Here is a 19,253-nt window from a genome sequence, read left to right on the forward strand (position 1 = left end):
TGTTTGAAAATATATAATGGGTGGTATGATTTGGCTCTGTTTCCCCACCCAAATCTCATCTCAAATTCTAATCCCCACATGTTGAGGGAGAGACCTGGTGGGAGCTGATTGAATCAAGGGGGTGGTTCCCCCTGGCTGTTCTCATGATAGTGAAGGAGTTCCCATGATATCTGATGGTTTTAAAAGTGGCAGTTTCTCCTGCATGCTCTCTCTCTTCTGCTGCCTGTGAAGAAGATGCTTGCTTCTCCTTCACCTACTGTCATGATTGTAAATTTCCTGAGGCCATCCCAGTCATGGAGAACTGCGAGTCAATTAAACCTCTGTTGTTTATAAATTACGCAGTCTCAGAAGACAAGAGTTGAGGTTTGGGAGCCTCTGCCTAGATTTCAGAGAATGTATGGAAACACCTGGATGTCCAGGCAGAAGTCTGCTGTAGGGGTGGAACCCTCATGGAGAACCTCTGCTAGGGCAGTGCAGAGAGGATATGTGGGGCTGGTGCCCCTAAAGAGTCCCTACTGGGACTCTGCCTAGTGGAGCTGTGAGAAAAAAGGGTCACCATTCTCCAGATCCCAGAATGGTAGATCTCCTGACAGCTTGCACCAGGTGCCTGGAGAAACCACAGACACTCAATGCCAGCTCATGAAAGCAGCCACAGGAGCTGTATCAAGAGCCACAAGGGCAGAACTGCCCAAGTCTATGAGAGCCCACACCTTCCATCAGAGTACCTTGGATGTGAGACATGGAGTTAAAGCAGATCATTTCAGAGCTTTAAGATTTAGTGACTGCCCTTCTGGGTTTTGGACTTGCATGGGGCATGTGGCCTCTTTGTTTTGGCCAACTTCTCCTATTTGGAATAGGAATATTTACCCAGTGCCTGTATTCCATTGTATCTTGGAAGTAACTAACTTGCTTTTGATTTTACAGGCTCATAGGTGGAAGGGACTGTTTGTTGGGAAGGCATGATTGGTTTTGAAATGTGGAAAGGACATGAGATTTGGGAGGGGCCAGAGGCAGAAATGATATGGTTTGGCTCTGTGTCCCCACCCAAATTTCATCTCAAGTTGTAATCCTGTGTTGAGGGAGGGTCCTGGTGGGAGGTGATTGGATCATGGGGGCGGTTTCCCCCAGCTGTTATGATAACAGTGAGAGAGTTCTCACGAGATGTTTGTCTGGTATGTCTGACATTTCCCCTGCTCTCTCTCTCTTTCTCTCCTCCACTATGTAAGATGTGCCTTGCTTGCCCTTCACCTTCCACCATGATTGTAAGTTTCCTGAGGCCTCCCCAGCCATGTGGAACTGTAAGTCAATTAAACCTCTTTTGTTTATAAATTACCCAGTATCAGGTACTATCTTTATAGCAGTATGAAAATGGACTAACTCTGCTTGTGTGACTTTTCAATATCAGGTTTTATATTTGAGATGTCCACATGCAATCCTGATCAAGACATTTAAAGATTATCTCATCAAACGCTTAGAGACCATTTTGTTAGCATAAATAGATAATACAATTTTTGAAAACATATACTGCATAATCAAATCCTTACCATTGGATCATATTTAAGTAACCAAGCAGCATTCTTTTCTTTCATTAACAATTAAAATGCTAAGATTTCATGTGACGAAGCAAACTTCAAATCATATTGAATATTTTGTGAAATATAGTGTATCAAGATAATCATGGAGTTCTGGTTTGATGAATGGCACTTCCATGGTTGGAATGGATAGTGCAGTCACCCTGCAGCTAGTTTGGATGACTAAAAGCTCACACAAACTATGAAAGGCAGTATATACTTGAAGATACAGAACTGTACCCTCCAGGAGACTCCATGTAGCCTCTAGGCACCACCCAGCTTCCATTAGTTTGGCCATTAGGCTGGCCACCATAGTGATGCACAATGGATGAATAACGTACTCAGACACTGATTATTCAGTGAAAGAGCAGCTAGGGTGCCAGGCCATGCACAGAAAGAGTTGTTGCAGCCCTACGCCTTGACTAGCTGGCCCTGTGGGCATTTGTTCAGCAGATTAATGACAAAGGCTTTGAGTCAACACACCTGTGGATAATTAACCTGGTCAGCCTCCCCCAAGAGAGCCATCCTGCCTGCCAATGATCAAAGGTTTTCAGTCTTAGGACCACATGAGTAAACAAGCTATTTAGATAAACTCCCTTATATTCCTTTGTATCTGCACCCTAAGCTCTCTGGCTCCTGAAAAAAGAATCTGGCTGCCTTCAGCCAAATCTTTGACTGAAGCTATGCAAACCCCCTGGCCTTCCAAGAAGGTTTGTGTCTATTTCCTATAATTTTTCCAACCACACTGATTGATCCCCTACAGTGATGTTTTTTGGGTATCTGAGAAATGAACCCCTCCAGCAGCCTACAGGCCCCTATCCATGGGAAGTAGCCTACTCCACAGCTGGCTACTGAAATGGATTCCATATGATTGAGGATTTTCATGGCCGAGGTAGAGCAATGACTGCCCATGTCCCTCACTTTGTAGTAACCTGCAGGTACAAAATGGCACACCAGTAAGCCTGAGTCTCTATGTGGCACCCTCCTAGAAGCCTATATGAAGCAGTTTGAGACAGAGGGGATAAACTCAACTGGGGCTCTGTCCCAAGCTTCTGTAACTCCCTGACAGGAGCGCCCCCCCGCTCCCGCCACAGCATTTGTAGTGTATCAGTGCACTTTGGCTCATGTATGTGCTTCGGCACACCATTTGGAAATTTCTGGGGAAGAAAACATAACCAGGAAGCCTTGTGGATCTGTTTCATTTGGATCTTGCGGTGTTCACTTTAAGAGTTTTGTTTGTTTAGTTGACACGGACACTGATATTTTAAAATACAAATTCTGTCAAGGCAACTATTGGCTGTTACTGAGGAAGACGTAGGCTCTGTATCCCCAGTTCATCATCACCTTTGCCCCTCCATTTTGCCTCTTCAATACTGAGGTCATTTGTCTTTACATAGTTATCAACACACTTACAATTATTTTTCTGGTGGTAGAATCAGAAAAAGTCAAGTATTTCTTCTAATTGTGTCTGTTAAAATGAAAAATCTGGTGTTAGAAACAAATTCATATTTTAAGAAAAATAGCTCAGGGTGTGGGAAGAGCCCCTAAAGTAAAAATTAGAAAAAAGCAGCCACAAGCAACCATGCAATCCATTCACCAGGATTGAAGCATCACTGTAGACCCTGACTTCAGCATCCACTCTTGGGCATATCTGAATTACAGCTCTATTCAAAAGACAGTTCTATCTATCTGGGATTCATTTTTTAGACTGAATGAACCAGTAAACCCTGGGCTTGTTTCTTTTTTTTTTAATTTAATATTGCCAAAGGACACCAAGACAGAAAAAAAATAGTGCTCTGGATAGGGCTTAATCTACTTAATTATAAATATTAGAATATAGGTGAGCTTATTTTCTTTCCCAACTTAATGCAATGATAGACACATAGGCGGTTTTTCATTTAAAGTATTATTTTGTTGAAACTGAAAAATTAATGTAATATTTAAGTAAAATTTCTATCTGTAAGTTATAATACTCATAATTTAATTCCATTTTAATACTCATAAAATTTCTAAAATTTTCTCTATAAAGTCCTGTTCACATATATAATATACACACATTACAAACATTCATGCACTATTTTTTTTTTTTTTGAGATGGAGTTTCACTCTTGTTGCCCAGGCTGGAGTGCAATGGCACGATCTTGGCTCACTGCAACCTCCACCTCCCAGGCTCAAGCGATTCTCCTTGCCTCAGCCTCCCTAGTAGCTTGGATTACAGGCATGTGCCACCACACCTGGCTAATTTTGTATTTTTAGTAGAGATGGAGTTTCTCCATGTTGGTCAGGCTGGTCTCCAACTCCCAACCTTAGGTGATACGCCTGCCTAGGCCTCCCAAAATGCTGGGATTACAGATGTAAGCCACCGCACCTGGCCATATTCATGCACTATTTTTATATTTTACTTTTAACTTACTATTCTATAAGCCAAAGATTATCCAGAACCAATTGACAAACTAGAAATGTCAAAATGCGGAAAATATAGTTCCTGTCCTCATAAAGCTCTCATTTAAGTTGGAAAATAGACGTATACACTTTAAAAGGTGTGGCCTTCAATAACAGTTATTTAGGGTAGGGAAACAGAGTAGAGAAGAGTAAGTTACACTGTGTGTGGGATGGGTAGGAATCACAGTAGACTTCCCTCAAAGGGGATCCATGAACACCATGGAGTTATTTTTAAAAGTTATGTGGCCATGCATACAGAAATATAACTGAACTCAATTAACCTCTAGATGGAGATTCATTTCATCATATCTACTTCAAGTGAATGGATTACATTATTGTGTACGGTTACTGCAAGTCTCCCAGAAATCATAATATGATATGGTTTTAAAAGCATAACAAGAACCCTAAAGCTTATGTCAAAAATAAAGCAGGTTCAAGAACAAAATCTGAAATGAAGAGTTACTAGGAGATTTACCTGAACTGTTGCTTTCTTACTCAGTATTCAATCCAGGTTTAAGTCCTTCAGCATCTGACATTCTCCTGGCAACTGTAATTGAATCAATGATGACTCATCTGAGATGAGCAAGTTGGTCCAGTCAGACCAAACAAAAGACATTCTATAATCAGGGAAGACATCTTCTCTATATCTCTCTTATATGAGCAAGTAAGTAAGCATTATTATTATTGCTTTGTGGTTTTGAAACTGTGGCCAAATATATGTAAAATTTACCATCTTAACCATTTTTAAGTGTAGGGTTCAGTAGTGTTACATACACTCTCACTGACGTGCAAGTGCTCTCCAGAACTTTCATCCTGCAAAAACTGAAATTCTATACCCATTAAACAACTCACCTTCTATGTCTTATGGTTCTGGAAATATAAAAAGGCATCTAGTTTTATTTATAACAACATTTCCTTTATTTATCAACAGCAATGATAGGACATTACAAAGTGACCCATGACATCTTTTTTAATCTTGCACATGCACTGCAGCAAGGTTAATCCTATATGTGAAAACTTCTGAGTGACTATCTCAAAGTGTATATGTCATATAACCTGCTGAGTTTTCTGAAATTGTAATACTAGATACAAGATGTCTGAATAATTCCTTACATTTATAAATTCTTATTTAATTTTATAGCTTTAATGCGGTCCATCATTTCTTTTTTTTTTTTTCTTGAGACGGAGTCTCGCTCTGTCGCCCAGGCTGGAGTGCAGTGGCGCAATCTCGGCTCACTGCAAGCTCCGCCTCCCGGGTTCACGCCATTCTCCTGCCTCAGCCTCTCCGAGTAGCTGGGACTACAGGCGCCCGCCACCACGCCCGGCTAATTTTTTGTATTTTTAGTAGAGACGGGGTTTCACCGTGGTCTCAATCTCCTGACCTCGTGATCCGCCCGCCTCGGCCTCCCAAAGTGCTGGGATTACAAGCATGAGCCACTGCGCCTGGCCCATCATTTCTAATAATGATATTGGCTACAAGAATAATGATCATATTATTTATCATATAATTTACCATTTGTAAAGCAACAAATTGCCCATTAACAATTAAATTGTAGTTACAGCATCTAAAATTATTAGAAAATTATATTAGCATGGAAATATGTTCATGATATATCACTGAGTGAAAAAAATCTGGCTACCAGTATGTAGTCTGATCTCATTATTTCAAATAATAAAAAATATGTGTATGTTTGAAAATATGCACATATGCACATTAGTATTTGTATTTTATATATATTATGTACATTATATATATGCATACATATTTGTATATACACACAGATAGCACAGGAGAGAGACAGAGTGGGAGACAGAGGAGGAAGGAACTCTCTCTTCCTTTTTTCTCAGCTTAATTTCAGCTACAGGAGAAAGTACACTAGAAACTAATTAATGGGAAGAGTACAAAATGTTAGTTATAATTATCTTTGGGAGATGAGAACTGGGAACATGGGCGACTTTTGCTTATTTGCAGTTTCTAATTATTTAATAATTATATAATTATATTATCTCTCTCTGTAATTTGTGTAGTAAAACATCAGTTTTATATCCAAATTTTTAGTCGTTTATAATAAAAGGTATATTAGCATAATATGATTATTTCATCCTTAGCCCACAAATAAAACTCACACCACATTTCCTAACACTATGGGCATTTTGGAACACAGTCAATAGTGTCACCCAATAAAATAAATCTTGAATGGTTGATTTTAATACATTAAACATTACATGAAAATATGCTATCAAAAAGCAGACATTAGTATCTTCTCAATAATTTTTTAAACATCCTAAATTCAATACCAAGAATTTTGCCTACCCAAGTTAACATTATACAATTACATGTAATATACATATTCAAAATGGCATAATCACATGAAATTTTAAAGTAAAAATAACTCAGAGAAACTTCCAGTTTAACATCTACACAGCATTTTATTATCCTATTAGCCAGTGTAAATGCAAACTAGGAAAGTTGATATCTTTCTCTTATGTAAAAGGAAGCATATGGGTTTAAATACCTTTTTATATAGCACTATCGAAATCGGAGTCAAGATTAAATTAGGGAAATCTAAGTTTCCTTTACTAGTTTATTCTTGGGAATGATTATAACTAACATGTAATTTCCCCTACTTTGTGAAATTCCTTTTCTTTACTGTATCTTAGTCCATGACACAGGATTTAAGAAACTTCATTATTTCCCCACACTTTAAAGTGTAGGTACCCAAATAGCTTTGATCTGGTGGACAGTTATGAAGGCGGCAGTGGAGGAGTAAGGAGATAAATAAGAGGACATGAATCAACTAAATTAATAATAACCACAGTTCAAAAGTTAGTTTGAAAGTTTTATCAATATCGAAATTGTGGAATGGTGAGCAGAATACAACGGGACACCTGATACTGAGATCTAACTCTAGATGTACCATAGTTAGTTGTATGAGATTGGACAAGTCAAAGTACTTGACAATCAGTTTCTTCAACTTAGAAATTAAACAGTTTAGGCCAGGTTTATTAAAGTATTAAAACCCCTTTCAGAGGCATAGTTCTATAACTCTAAGGAACATAAGACTGTGGATACCTATCTACTGTCAGGTACTGCTTTGGCAACAGTGAAAATATCAGTTTCAATATAACTTTAAACAATAAATGGACTAACATTTTTGAGGTATGAAGCAAATACAAACCACTGGAATATTTTTACCCCATAGTTACTTTCTTTCATCAAGAAAACTTTAACCTCTTGATCTAAAATGCCATATTGCGTCTTTTAAGTTACATAGCATTACCACTTTCTTCATTATTATGAAACTTAAATTCTGTATACTACTTTATTATTTAGTAGTAATATTTAAACTTATCCACAAATGTGCTTTTTAAGGAAACTTGTTTTAAGTAATGTTTTAAAATATTCATAAAATTTGTTTTCTTTACTTTGAGATCTCTGCATTCTTTAAGTGATCAACGCAATTTATCAAACCGGAACTTTTATATGAAAGTCTATATACTTTTAATGTCCTTAATTTGAATTAAACATTCCCTTATTATACAAATTAATGTAAACCTAATGAATAAATATCTATATTGACATGACATACTTCCTAAGGAAATATGGGAAAATCATACCTTTTAAATAGGTAAATGTATATTCAAGAGAATATTACCAACCTTGATTCTCTCCCTTGGATCTTAGGAAGTAAACAACAGTGCTGTATTTTCACCCACCTCCCCAAACTCAGCTTTATTTGTGCTAGAAGAGGTGATTTTATTCAACTAGTTAATTTCAGAGCAGGTTGCTGTAAACAGGAAATAATATGTTATTTATCATAGTAAGACCAAAAAAAATTGAAGTGAATGACTTGTTGCATCTATGCAAACACCTCATCCTACCTCAGAAACAATCCTAAGAAATTAATACTTACTTAGCTTTCTTTTTAGGAAGGCCGTAATACAAGGCATCTTTCTATATTTTTTTTGAGTGTTACAGCCTGGACTAGCCAGCAAGACAGAAATTTCTTCTTGCTAAAAATGTATAATGTCAAATAACCATTATCAACCCTATCTATGTTAATGTTCTCACACTCATTAAATGGGGAAATGTAGGGCTCATGGTAATAAATCAATAATGACAACAATGAACATTTAAGTCCTTATTATGTGTCAAATACTTTACATTAATTAACTCAGTTCTCACAACAACCTAAGAGGTAATAACGGTTAGCCACTAAATATGATCATGTATTAGAAAATAATTGGAAAGTAAATAATTAATGTGAAATCTGTAAGATATACATTCATGATCTCACATCCCCAAAAGCAGCTGTACCTTTTTCAATTTTTTTCCTTTTACTTCTCTGGAATTTGTAAATATCTTTTTAGCTCTAAACAGCTAATACAATAAACACTTAATCTATTTTGGCAGGCACTGTTTTTGGTACTATGGGGGACACAGGAATGAGTAAAAGAGGTCCTAAATTCCATGCTGATACTACATATTGCTGATAATCAGATCAATTTCATAAAGTATTATAGTTCTGGCCATATAGAAAGGGTTCTAGTTTTATCTATGAAATTTCTCTTAATTGTCTATAGCACTGATACAATCTTACAAAGCAGCCTATGACATCTTATCTTGCACATGCACTGTAGCAAGAAGGCTGACGCTCAGTATGTGAAACGTCTGGAGTGACCTCTCAAAGCCTTTGTCACATAACTTGCTGAGTTTTCTGATATTCTGATAGTAGTTATAAGATGCCTGAGTAACTCATGAAATCTTATGGATTTTTATCTCACTTTATAGATTTAATGACTCCACCATCTCTAAGAACAAGCAGCTATTTCTGTAGAGAAAGATCATCTTTGGATAACAATACATGATTTTAGGCTCTAAAAGTTAAAACGTGTTTGTTTGTAACGTTGATATTATGCAGAGGTCTTGACAGAACTTAGCAGTCTCTGAGGCTACAGAGAAGTGTGAAAAAGAGCATAGAGATTTCAGAAGGAGGCAGATTCAGTGAGACAGACTGAATCCCGTTTGATCTCAATTCAGGCACACTCCAGATGGACGGTAAGTTACTTGGTTTATCTGAGCGTCAGTATTTTTATATGTAAGATGAAGCCAGTAACACCTACCCTGAAAAGTTGTTGTAAAGATGTTAAATACATTTGTAAACATCCAGTAGAGATTATATATTAGATGCTCAATAAATAGGAACTGTGTATTCTCATCCATCATCTCCACATTGCACTATTGACTAATGCATTTCAACTCTGTGAGCATACACTTGGTCTGTCTTAAACCAGATGACCAGGTCAAATATAAGACCAGTTACTACAAGGACATGCAGAGATCAAATAAATAAATAAATAAATAAAGGCTTGTGGACATTGTCAACATATTTACCTTCCCATACAGCTGTCTTCTGAATATAAGCTATAAAACTGGACTAGCTAAGATGACAATAATTGCCTAAATCACCTTTATGGCTTTAGTCTGGAAAAATAATTATAGTGATGATGACCTTGAACTCCTATGGAATTTCCATAACTAATACACATCACTACTGTGACATTGATGTCTTTTGGTATCACTGAAATAATAAAGTGAGATAGAATTCAGAAAGAAAAATTTCAGAGGTGGACTCACTATAAAGTGCCTATGATTGTCACATAAGCCTGGAACAGATAAAGTATACTCATATTAAAACATAAGGCAAAATTCTTAAATAAAAAGCCTTGATTATTAGAGTTCTACTGAACTACTGCCTCAATTGATCAAAATTCTAACTTGCACAGTACAAACGCAACTGCTCTGAGCTAAACATCAGTTTCAGAAGGAATAATATATGCACACTTCCCAGCGACCATTCATTTAAAAACCTGAATCTAGATTCACAATCATCCACAAAAGGAATAATTTCTATCATTATGGTACCTAGATGATTTCCTTTTTATTACTGGAATTAAATATACTTAAATAACATACAGAGCTTAATGAAAAAGATCATGAATCACTCCACTATAAGAATTATCAGGACATGATAAAATCTTATGTATCTTAATGGTAAAAACAATCTGATTATTAGATCTTCATTTGAGGCAGTTTATCTACAGTTCAAAAAAATGCTTTCACTGATTACACTCCAAAGTATCTCTTTCATTATCAGCAGGAGTGTCTGGCATTTAATTAAAATATATTCCTCTAACTATAAATAATTGAATGGTTTTAAATCTATGGCTAATATTGGCAAACCAATAAATAACTAAATAATGTAAGAACTAGAATTATCAAAACCCTTTTGCGAACACAGTTCTGCTTGGAGGGCTCCACGGAGGAAGTGCCTCACTTTCAAGAAAGGAATGACGTTTCTTCTGTTTTCGTTCAATTCTTTCTTGTCTTTCCTTATTTTCCTAAAGAGAAAATAGAACACTATAAATTTATTTACATATATGATTATTATTTTCAAATCAGGTTATTTGCTGAAGAACAAAATAATCCATTATAGGATATTTATATATCACTTCCTAGTTTAACAGATCATAAAGAAACAATAGGTAGGGCCAGGCATGGTGGCTCACGCCAGTAATCCCAGCACTTTAGGAGACTAAGGTGGGTGGATTGTTTGAGCCTGGGAGTTCGAGACCAGCCTGGGAAACACGGTGAAACATCATCTCTACAAAACAATACAAAAATTAGCCAGGTGTGGCGGTGCATGCCTATAGTTCCAGCTACTTAGGAGGCTGAGATGGGAGGATTGCTTGAGCCTGGGAGGTGGAGGTTGCAGTGAGCCAAGATTGCACCACTGCATTCCAGCCTGGGCAACAGAGTGAGACTCTGACTCAAAAAAACAAACAAAGAAAAAATGGAAACAAGAAAAAAAATAGGAAACATTGCCAATTTGCAAGTACAGGTATTAATATCACTTAATTTTTTAAACTTTAAAAGTGAAAACATTAAAAAAGAATTGTATAAAATAGAAAAAAAGACCTACAATTATAACTCAAATATAGTAACTATTATAAGTTGGTGGTGACTTCGTGAGAACAAATTTTCAGAAGTAAATTTACTGGGTGCAAAGTTTCAATATGTCATGACAGTATGAGACACTTCAAATTTTTTACAAACAGTTAAAAATTCTGCCTCGAGGGTGGAGCCAAGATGGCCGAATAGGAACAGCTCTGGTCTACAGCTCCCAGCCTGAGCGACACAGAAGACAGGTGATTTCTGCATTTCCGTTTGAGGTACTGGGTTCATCTCACTAGGGAGTGCCAAACAGTGGGTGCAGGACAGTTGGTGCAGCGCACTGTGCACGAGCCGAAGCAGGGCGAGGCATTGCCTCACTCGGGAAGCACAAGGGGTCAGGGAGTTCCCTTTCCTAGTCAAAGAAAGGGGTAACAGACGGCACCAGGAAAATCAAGTCAGTCCCACCCTAATACTGCGCTTTTCCAACGGGCCTGGAAAACGGCACACCAGGAGATTGTGTCCCGCACCTGGCTCGGAGGGTCCTATGCCCATGGAGTCTCGCTGATTGCTAGCACAGCAGTCTGAGATCAAACCGCAAGGCGGCAGCGAGGCTGGGGGAGGGGCGCCCGCCATTTCCCAGGCTTGCTTAGGTGAACAAAGCAGCCAAGAAGCTCGAACTGGGTGGAGCCCACCACGGCTCAGGGATGCCTGCCTGCCTCTGTAGGCTCCACCTCTGGGGGCAGGGCACAAACAAAAATTCAGCAGGAACCTCTGCAGACTTAAATGTCCCTGTCTGACTGACAGCTTTGAAGAGAGTAGTGGTTCTCCCAGCACGCAGCTGGAGATCTGAGAACGGACAGACTGCCTCCTAAAGTGGGTACCTGACCCCCGAGCAGCCTAACTGGGAGGCATCCCCCAGTAGGGACAGACTGACACCTCAGTCGGCCGGGTACTCCTCTGAGACAAAACTTCCAGAGGAACTATCAGACAGCTGAATTTGTGGTCTCACGAAAATCCACTGTTCTGCAGCCACCGCTGCTGACACCCAGCCAAACAGGGTCTGGAGTGGACCTCTAGCAAACTCCAACAGACCTGCAGCTGAGGGTCCTGTCTGGTAGAAGGAAAACTAGCAAACAGAAAGGACATCCACACCAAAAACCCATATGTACATCACCATCATCAAAGACCAAAAGTAGATAAAACCACAAAGATGGGGAAAAAACAGAGCAGAAAAACTGGAAACTCTAAAAAGCAGAGCACCTCTCCTCCTCCAAAGGAACACAGTTCCTTACCAGCAATGGAACAAAGCTGGATAGAGAATGACTTTGACGAGTTGAGAGAAGAAGGCTTCAGAAGATCAAACTACTCCAAGCTACGGGAGGAAATTCAAAACAATAGCAAAGAAGTTAAAAACTTTGAAAAAAAATTAGACAAATGGATAACTAGAATAACCAATGGAGAGAAGGGCTTAAAGCAGCTGATGGAGCTGAAAGCCAAGTTTCGAGAACTACGCGAAGATTGCAGAAGCCTCAGTAGCAGATGCGATCAACTGGAAGAAAGGGTATCAGTGATGGAAGATGAAATGAATGAAATGAAGCAAGAAGGGAAGTTTAGAGAAAAAAGAATAAAAAGAAACGAACAAAGCCTCCAAGAAATTTGGGACTATGTGAAAAGACCAAACCTACGTCTGATTGGTGTACCTGAAAATGACGGGGAGAATGGAACCAAGTTGGAAAACACTCTGCAAGATATTATCCATGAGAACTTCCTCAATCTTGCAAGGCAGGCCAACATTCAAATTCAGGAAATACACAGAACACCACAAAGATACTCCTCGAGAAGAGCAACTCCAAGACACATAATTGTCAGATTCACCAAAGTTGAAATGAAGGAAAAAATGTTAAGGGCAGCCAGAGAGAAAGGTCAGGTTACCCACAAAGGGAAGCCCATCAGACTAACAGCTGATCTCTCAGCAGAAACTCTACAAGCCAGAAGGGAGTGGGGGCCGATATTCAACATTCTTAAAGAAAAGAATTTTCAACCCAGAATTTCATATCCAGCCAAACTAAGCTTCATAAGTGAAGGAGAAATAAAATACTTTACAGACAAGCAAATGCTGAGTGATTTTGTCACCACCAGGCCTGCCCTAAAAGAGCTCCTAAAGGAAGCACTAAACATGGAAAGGAACAAGCGGTACCAGCCCCTGCAAAAACATGCCAAATTGTAAAGACCATCGAGGCTAGGAAGAAACTGCATCAACTAATGAGCAAAATAACCAACTAACATCATAATGACAGGATCAAATTCACACATAACAATATTAACTTTAAATGTAAATGGGCTAAATGCTCCAATTAAAAGACACAGACTGGCAAACTGGATAAGGAGTCAAGACCCATCAGTGTGCTGTATTCAGGAAACACATCTCCCGTGCAGAGACACACATAAACTCAAAATAAAGGGATGAAGGAAGATCTATCAAGCAAATGGAAAACAAAAAAAGGCAGGGGTTGCAATCCTAGTCTCTGATGAAATAGACTTTAAACCAATAAAGATCAAAAGAGACAAAGAAGGCCATTACATAATGGTAAAGGGATCAATTCAACAAGAAGAGCTAACTATCCTAAATATATATGCACCCAACACAGGAGCACCCAGATTCATAAAGCAAGTCCTGAGTGACCTACAAAGGGACTTAAACTCCCACACAATAATAATGGGAGATTTTAACACCCCAATGTCAACATTAGACAGATCAACGAGACAGAAAGTTGACAAGGATATCCAGAAATTGAACGCAGCTCTGCACAAAGCGGACCTAATAGACATCTACAGAACTCTCCACCCCAAATCAACAGAATATACGTTTTTTTCAGCACCACACCACACCTATTCCAAAATTGACCACAGAGTTGGAAGTAAAGCTCTCCTCAGCAAATGTAAAAGAACAGAAATTATAATAAACTGTCTCTCAGACCACAGTGCAATCAAACTAGAACTCAGGATTAAGAAACTCACTTAAAACCGCTCAACTACATGGAAACTGAACAACCTGCTCCTGAATGACTATTGGGTACATAATGAAATGAAGGCAGAAATAAAGATGTTCTTTGAAACCAACGAGAACAAAGACACAACATACCAGAATCTCTGGGACACATTCAAAGCAGTGTGTAGAGGGAAATTTATAGCACTAAATGCCCACAACAGAAAGCAGGAAAGATCCAAAATTGACACCCTAACATCATAATTAAAAGAACTAGAAAAGCAAGAGCAAACATATTCAAAAGCTAGCAGAAGGCTAGAAATAACTAAAATCAGATCAGAACTGAAGGAAATAGAGACACAAAAAACCCTTCAAAAAATTAATGAATCCAGGAGCTGGTTTTCTGAAAAGATCAACAAAATTGATAGACCGCTACCAAGACTAATAAAGAAGAAAAGAGAGAAGAATCAAATACACGCAATAAAAAATGAAAAAGGGGATATCACCACCAATCCTACAGAAATACAATCTACCATCAGAGAATACTACAAACACCTCTATGCAAATAAACTAGAAAATCTAGAAGAAATGGATAAATTCCTCGACAAATACACCCTCCCAAGACTAAACCAGGAAGAAGTTGAATCTCTGAATAGACCAATAACAGGCTCTGAAATTGTGGCAATAATCAGTAGCTTACCAACCAAAAAGAGTCCAGGACCAGATGGATTCACAGCCGAATTCTACCAGAGGTACAAGGAGGAATTGGTACCATTCCTTCTGAAACTATTCCAATCAATAGAAAAAGAGGGAATCCTCCCTAACACATTTTATGAGGCCAGCATCATCCTGATACCAAAGCCTGGCAGAGACATAACCAAAAAAGAGAATTTCAGACCAATATCCTTGATGAACATTGATGCAAAAATCCTCAATAAAATACTGGCAAACCGAATCCAGCAGCACATCAAAAAGCTTATATACACCATGATCAAGTGGGCTTCATCCCTGGGATGCAAGGCTGGTTCAACATACGCAAATCAATAAATATAATCCAGCATATAAACAGAACCAAAGACAAAAACCACATGATTATCTCAATAGATGCAGAAAAGGCCTTTGACAAAATTCAACAACCCTTCATGCTAGAAACTCTCAATAAATTAGGTATTGATGGGACATATCTCAAAATAGTAAGAGCTATCTATGACAAACCCACATCCAATATCATACTGAATGGGCAAAAACTGGAAGCATTCCCTTTGAAAACTGACACAAGACAGGGATGCCCTCTCTCACCACTCCTATTCAACATAGTGCTGGAAGTTCTGGCCAGGGCAATGAGGCAGGAGAAGGAAATAAAGGATATTCAATTAGGAAAAGAGGAAGTCAAATTGTCCCTGTTTGCAGATGACATGATTGTATATCTAGAAAACCACATCGTCTCAGCCCAAAATCTCAAGCTGATTAGCAACTTCAGCAAAGTCTCAGGATACAAAATCAATGTACAAAAATCACAAGCATTCTTGTACACCAATCACAGACAAACAGAGAGCCAAATCATGAGTGAACTCCCATTCACAATTGCTTCAAAGAGAATAAAATACCTAGGAATCCAACTTACAAGGGATGTGAAGGACCTCTTCAAGGAGAACTACAAACCACTGCTCAATGAAATAAAAGAGGATACAAACAAATGGAAGAACATTCCATGCTCATGGGTTGGAAGGATCAATATCGTGAAAATGGCCATACTGCCCAAGGTAATTTATAGATTCAATGCCATCCCCATCAAGCTACCAATGACTTTCTTCACAGAATTGGAAGAAACTACTTTCAAGTTCATATGGAACCAAAAAAGAGCCCGCATCGCCAAGTCAATCCTAAGCCAAAAGAACAAAGCTGGAGGCATCACGCTGCCTGACTTCAAACTATACTACAAGGCTACAGTAACCAAAACAGCATGGTACTGGTACCACAACAGAAACATAGATCAATGGAACAGAACAGAGCCCTCAGAAATAATGCCGCATATCTACAACTATCTGATCTTTGACAAACCTGACAAAAACAAGCAATGGGGAAAGGATTCCCTATTTAATAAATGGTGCTGGGAAAACTGGCTAGCCATATGTAGAAAGCTGAAACTGGATCCCTTCCTTACACCTTATACAAAAATTAATTCAAGATGGATTAAAGACTTAAATGTTAGACCTAAAACCATTAAAATCCTACAAGAAAACCTAGGCAATACCATTCAGGACATAGGCGTGGGCAAGGACTTCATGTCTAAAACACCAAAAGCAATGGCAACAAAAGCCAAAATTGACAAATGGGATCTAATTAAACTAAAGAGCTTCTGCACAGCAAAAGAAACTACCATCAGAGTGAATAGGCAACCTACACAATGGGAGAAAATTTTTGCAACCTACTCATCTGACAAAGGGCTTATATCCAGAATCTACAATGAACTCAAACAAATTTACAAGAAAAAAACAAATAACCCCATCAAAAAGTGGGCGAAGGACATGAACAGACACTTCTCAAAAGAAGACATTTATGCAGCCAAAAAACACATGAAAAAATGCTCATCATCACTGGCCATCAGAGAAATGCAAATCAAAACCACAGTGCGATACCATCTCACACCAGTTAGAATGGCCATCATTAAAAAGTCAGGAAACAACAGGTGCTGGAGAGGATGTGGAGAAATAGGAACACTTACACTGTTGGTGGGACTGTAAACTAGTTCAACCATTGTGGAAGTCAGTATGGCGATTCCTCAGGGATCTAGAACCAGAAATACCATTTGACCCAGCCATCCCATTACTGGGTATATACCCAAAGGACAATAAATCATGCTGCTATAAAGACACATGCACACGTATGTTTATTGTGGCACTATTCACAATAGCAAAGACTTGGAACCAACCCAAATGTCCAACAATGATAGACTGGATTAAGGAAATGTGGCACATATACACCATGGAATACTATGCAGCCATAAAAAATGATGAGCTCATCATGTCCTTTGTAGGGACATGGATGAAACTGGAAAACATTATTCTCAGTAAACTATCACAAGGACGAAAAACCAAACACCATATGTTCTCAATCATAGGTGGGAATTGAACAGTGAGAACTCATGGACACAGGAAGGGGAACATCACACTCCCAGGACTGTTGTGGGGTGGGGGGATGGGAGACGGACAGCATTAGGAGATATACCTAATGCTAAATGACGAGTTAATGGGTGCAGCAAAACAACATGGCACATGGATACATATGTAACAAACCTGCACATTGTGCACATGTACCCTAAAACCTAAAGTATAATAATAAAAAAAGAAAGAAAAAAAAAATTCTGCCCCATGTTTATTATTGAACTTGAGCACATTTTCAAACATTTCTTTAGCCTTTTGTAAATTTTCTGCTCAATTATTTGGCCCATTTAAATGTATGGTATTTGCCTTTAATTTTTAGTAATTTGTGTACTTTCCTATAATAAATATTAATGATATCTTTGCATCAAACATTTTGCCTACCTTTGTGAGTCATTTCTGATTGTTACACAATGTATACAATGTAGATGGAAACATCACACTGTATTCCATAAATATGTGCACTTTTATGTGTCATTTGCAAATAAAAATAATTTTTTAAAATCTCAACACACAGATATGGTCCCCGTCCCCCAGGGAACTTTCAAAATGGACAGAAACAAACAAGAAAATAAACAACAGATAATTCCAAATTGTGTGAATTTCTCTGAAACATGTTTTAAAACTATGAGAAGGAATAAAAAGAATATTTACTTTTAACAAAAAATGGACTCAGGGAAAGTCCCTTTGAAGTGCGACATGATGGATAAGAGAAGCCACTCGTGATAAATATCGGGGAAGAGCTTTGCAAGCAAAGCAAACAGTAGTGGTGAGGGCTCTGAGAGTGGGAAAAAAATTTGTGCTGTGGGAGGAAACAAAAATATCCATTGTGACTAAGGCTTGGCAGAAGGCAGGAGACAAGAAACGGAAGAGGGGCACCAGGTGAGAAAAAAATGGATGAGGACTAAGATTATATGGGGCTTGACAGCCCATGTTAACATGCAGAACTCAGGTAAAAGAATTCAACGAATGACATAGAAGCCAGGCAGAGAAGTGAGGGGAACACCAGGGAAGCATGACAGCCAAAGGAAGTGACAGCTGCAGGAGGAGGAAATCAACACTGCAGAATTCTGAGATATTCTGAAATGGGACAGAAACACACAATAGACCGTCTAGATGCAAACCTGTAACTTTTAAAGTGTGATTTTGGTGTAGTGATGAGGACAAAGACAAAACTGAAGTGGGAAGTGAATGAAAAGGACATAAGGAACTAAGGAAGTATAAGCAAAACTTTCTAGATGTTTCACTACAAAGAAAAGTAGACAAAAGTAGGCCCACAGACACAGGGAAATGCAGAGTTCAGAGAGTGTATTTTTATGGAAGATTATGTATCCTGGGACATGGTGGGAACAATTCAGAACAGTAGAAATAATGATGATTCACAGAAGTGGAATGGTAAATTCATATTTTATTGCTTGATAGGGATAGTCCTACTTCATATTATTCTCAAAATATTATATCCTATATTTTTATTCCACAGATGAATTTGAGAATCACTTCATTTCCCTTCATGTCCTCCCATCAAAGAAATAACTAAGTATCTTCGTATTAGTATGAAATCTAAATATTTATCTAGGTGTACTTGAAATATTAGTAGGATCTGGTCTTTCCATCTTACAACTTGGATTGTGACTAAGGCTTGGCAGAAGGCAGGAGACAAGAAATGGAAGAGGGGCATCAGGTGTCCCTCTACGTCTCTGCTAACACTATAAGGTTTGGTAGTTTCTTTATCTTGGTATTTTTCTCATATTCCTCAAGGAGCAGGAAAACACTTAGTGAAACCTGCCTCTGCAGGTTGATGGCTTGGGAGGAGAGGCATTATGGAAAATGATTAGGTATGTATGCATCTTTTCATCAGTATATATATAAATGCCACAAGAATAATATGGCAATACAGTACAAGATTTCCATTCACACGTAACAAACAAAGTGAAGTGGGAGGTTTGTTTTTTTTTGTCAATGTTAACACCCATATCCTCATTCCATGTCATGTTGTTTTGCTTGCTATTTCTAATAAGGCAAAGAGGAAACTTCCTTTCAGAATTTTAATTCAAAAAAGCAAAGCTGTAATTAGATCATCTTCAATCATTTTAATATTTTAGAGAGAGGCAGACCATCTAGCTAGGCGGAAGAAAAGC

At 38.3% G+C, this 19,253-nt stretch overlaps 1 protein-coding gene and 1 long non-coding RNA gene across 10 annotated transcripts in view; one reads left to right on the forward strand and one right to left on the reverse strand.

Annotated features, from left to right (window-relative positions):
- Nucleotides 1-4,907: 4,907 nt before the first annotated feature.
- Nucleotides 4,908-19,253, reverse strand: part of MAP9 (microtubule associated protein 9) — a 46,385-nt gene continuing 32,039 nt past the window's right edge. For 6 of the 8 annotated variants that reach the window (XM_063638302.1, XM_063638303.1, XM_063638307.1 and 3 more), the window contains one exon: nt 4,908-10,415. In XM_063638302.1, the coding sequence (XP_063494372.1) occupies nt 10,293-10,415 (123 nt within the window). In that variant the 3' untranslated portion in view covers nt 4,908-10,292. Of the gene's footprint in view, nt 10,416-16,664; nt 16,745-19,253 lie in introns of those variants that run through there. The other 2 variants (XM_063638305.1, XM_063638306.1) reach the window with 2 other exon arrangements.
- LOC129481165 (uncharacterized) overlaps nt 8,928-19,253 on the forward strand; it is a 32,802-nt gene continuing 22,476 nt past the window's right edge. Inside the window, exons 1-2 of one of the 2 annotated variants that reach the window (XR_008657278.2) lie at nt 8,950-9,072; nt 11,133-11,222. This is a non-coding gene — a long non-coding RNA (uncharacterized lncRNA). Of the gene's footprint in view, nt 9,073-11,132; nt 11,223-19,253 lie in introns of both variants that reach the window. The other variant, XR_008657279.2, reaches the window with a different exon arrangement.

This window comes from Symphalangus syndactylus, chromosome 4 (assembly GCF_028878055.3).
Source record: "Symphalangus syndactylus isolate Jambi chromosome 4, NHGRI_mSymSyn1-v2.1_pri, whole genome shotgun sequence".
Taxonomy (NCBI): Eukaryota; Metazoa; Chordata; class Mammalia; order Primates; family Hylobatidae; genus Symphalangus; species Symphalangus syndactylus.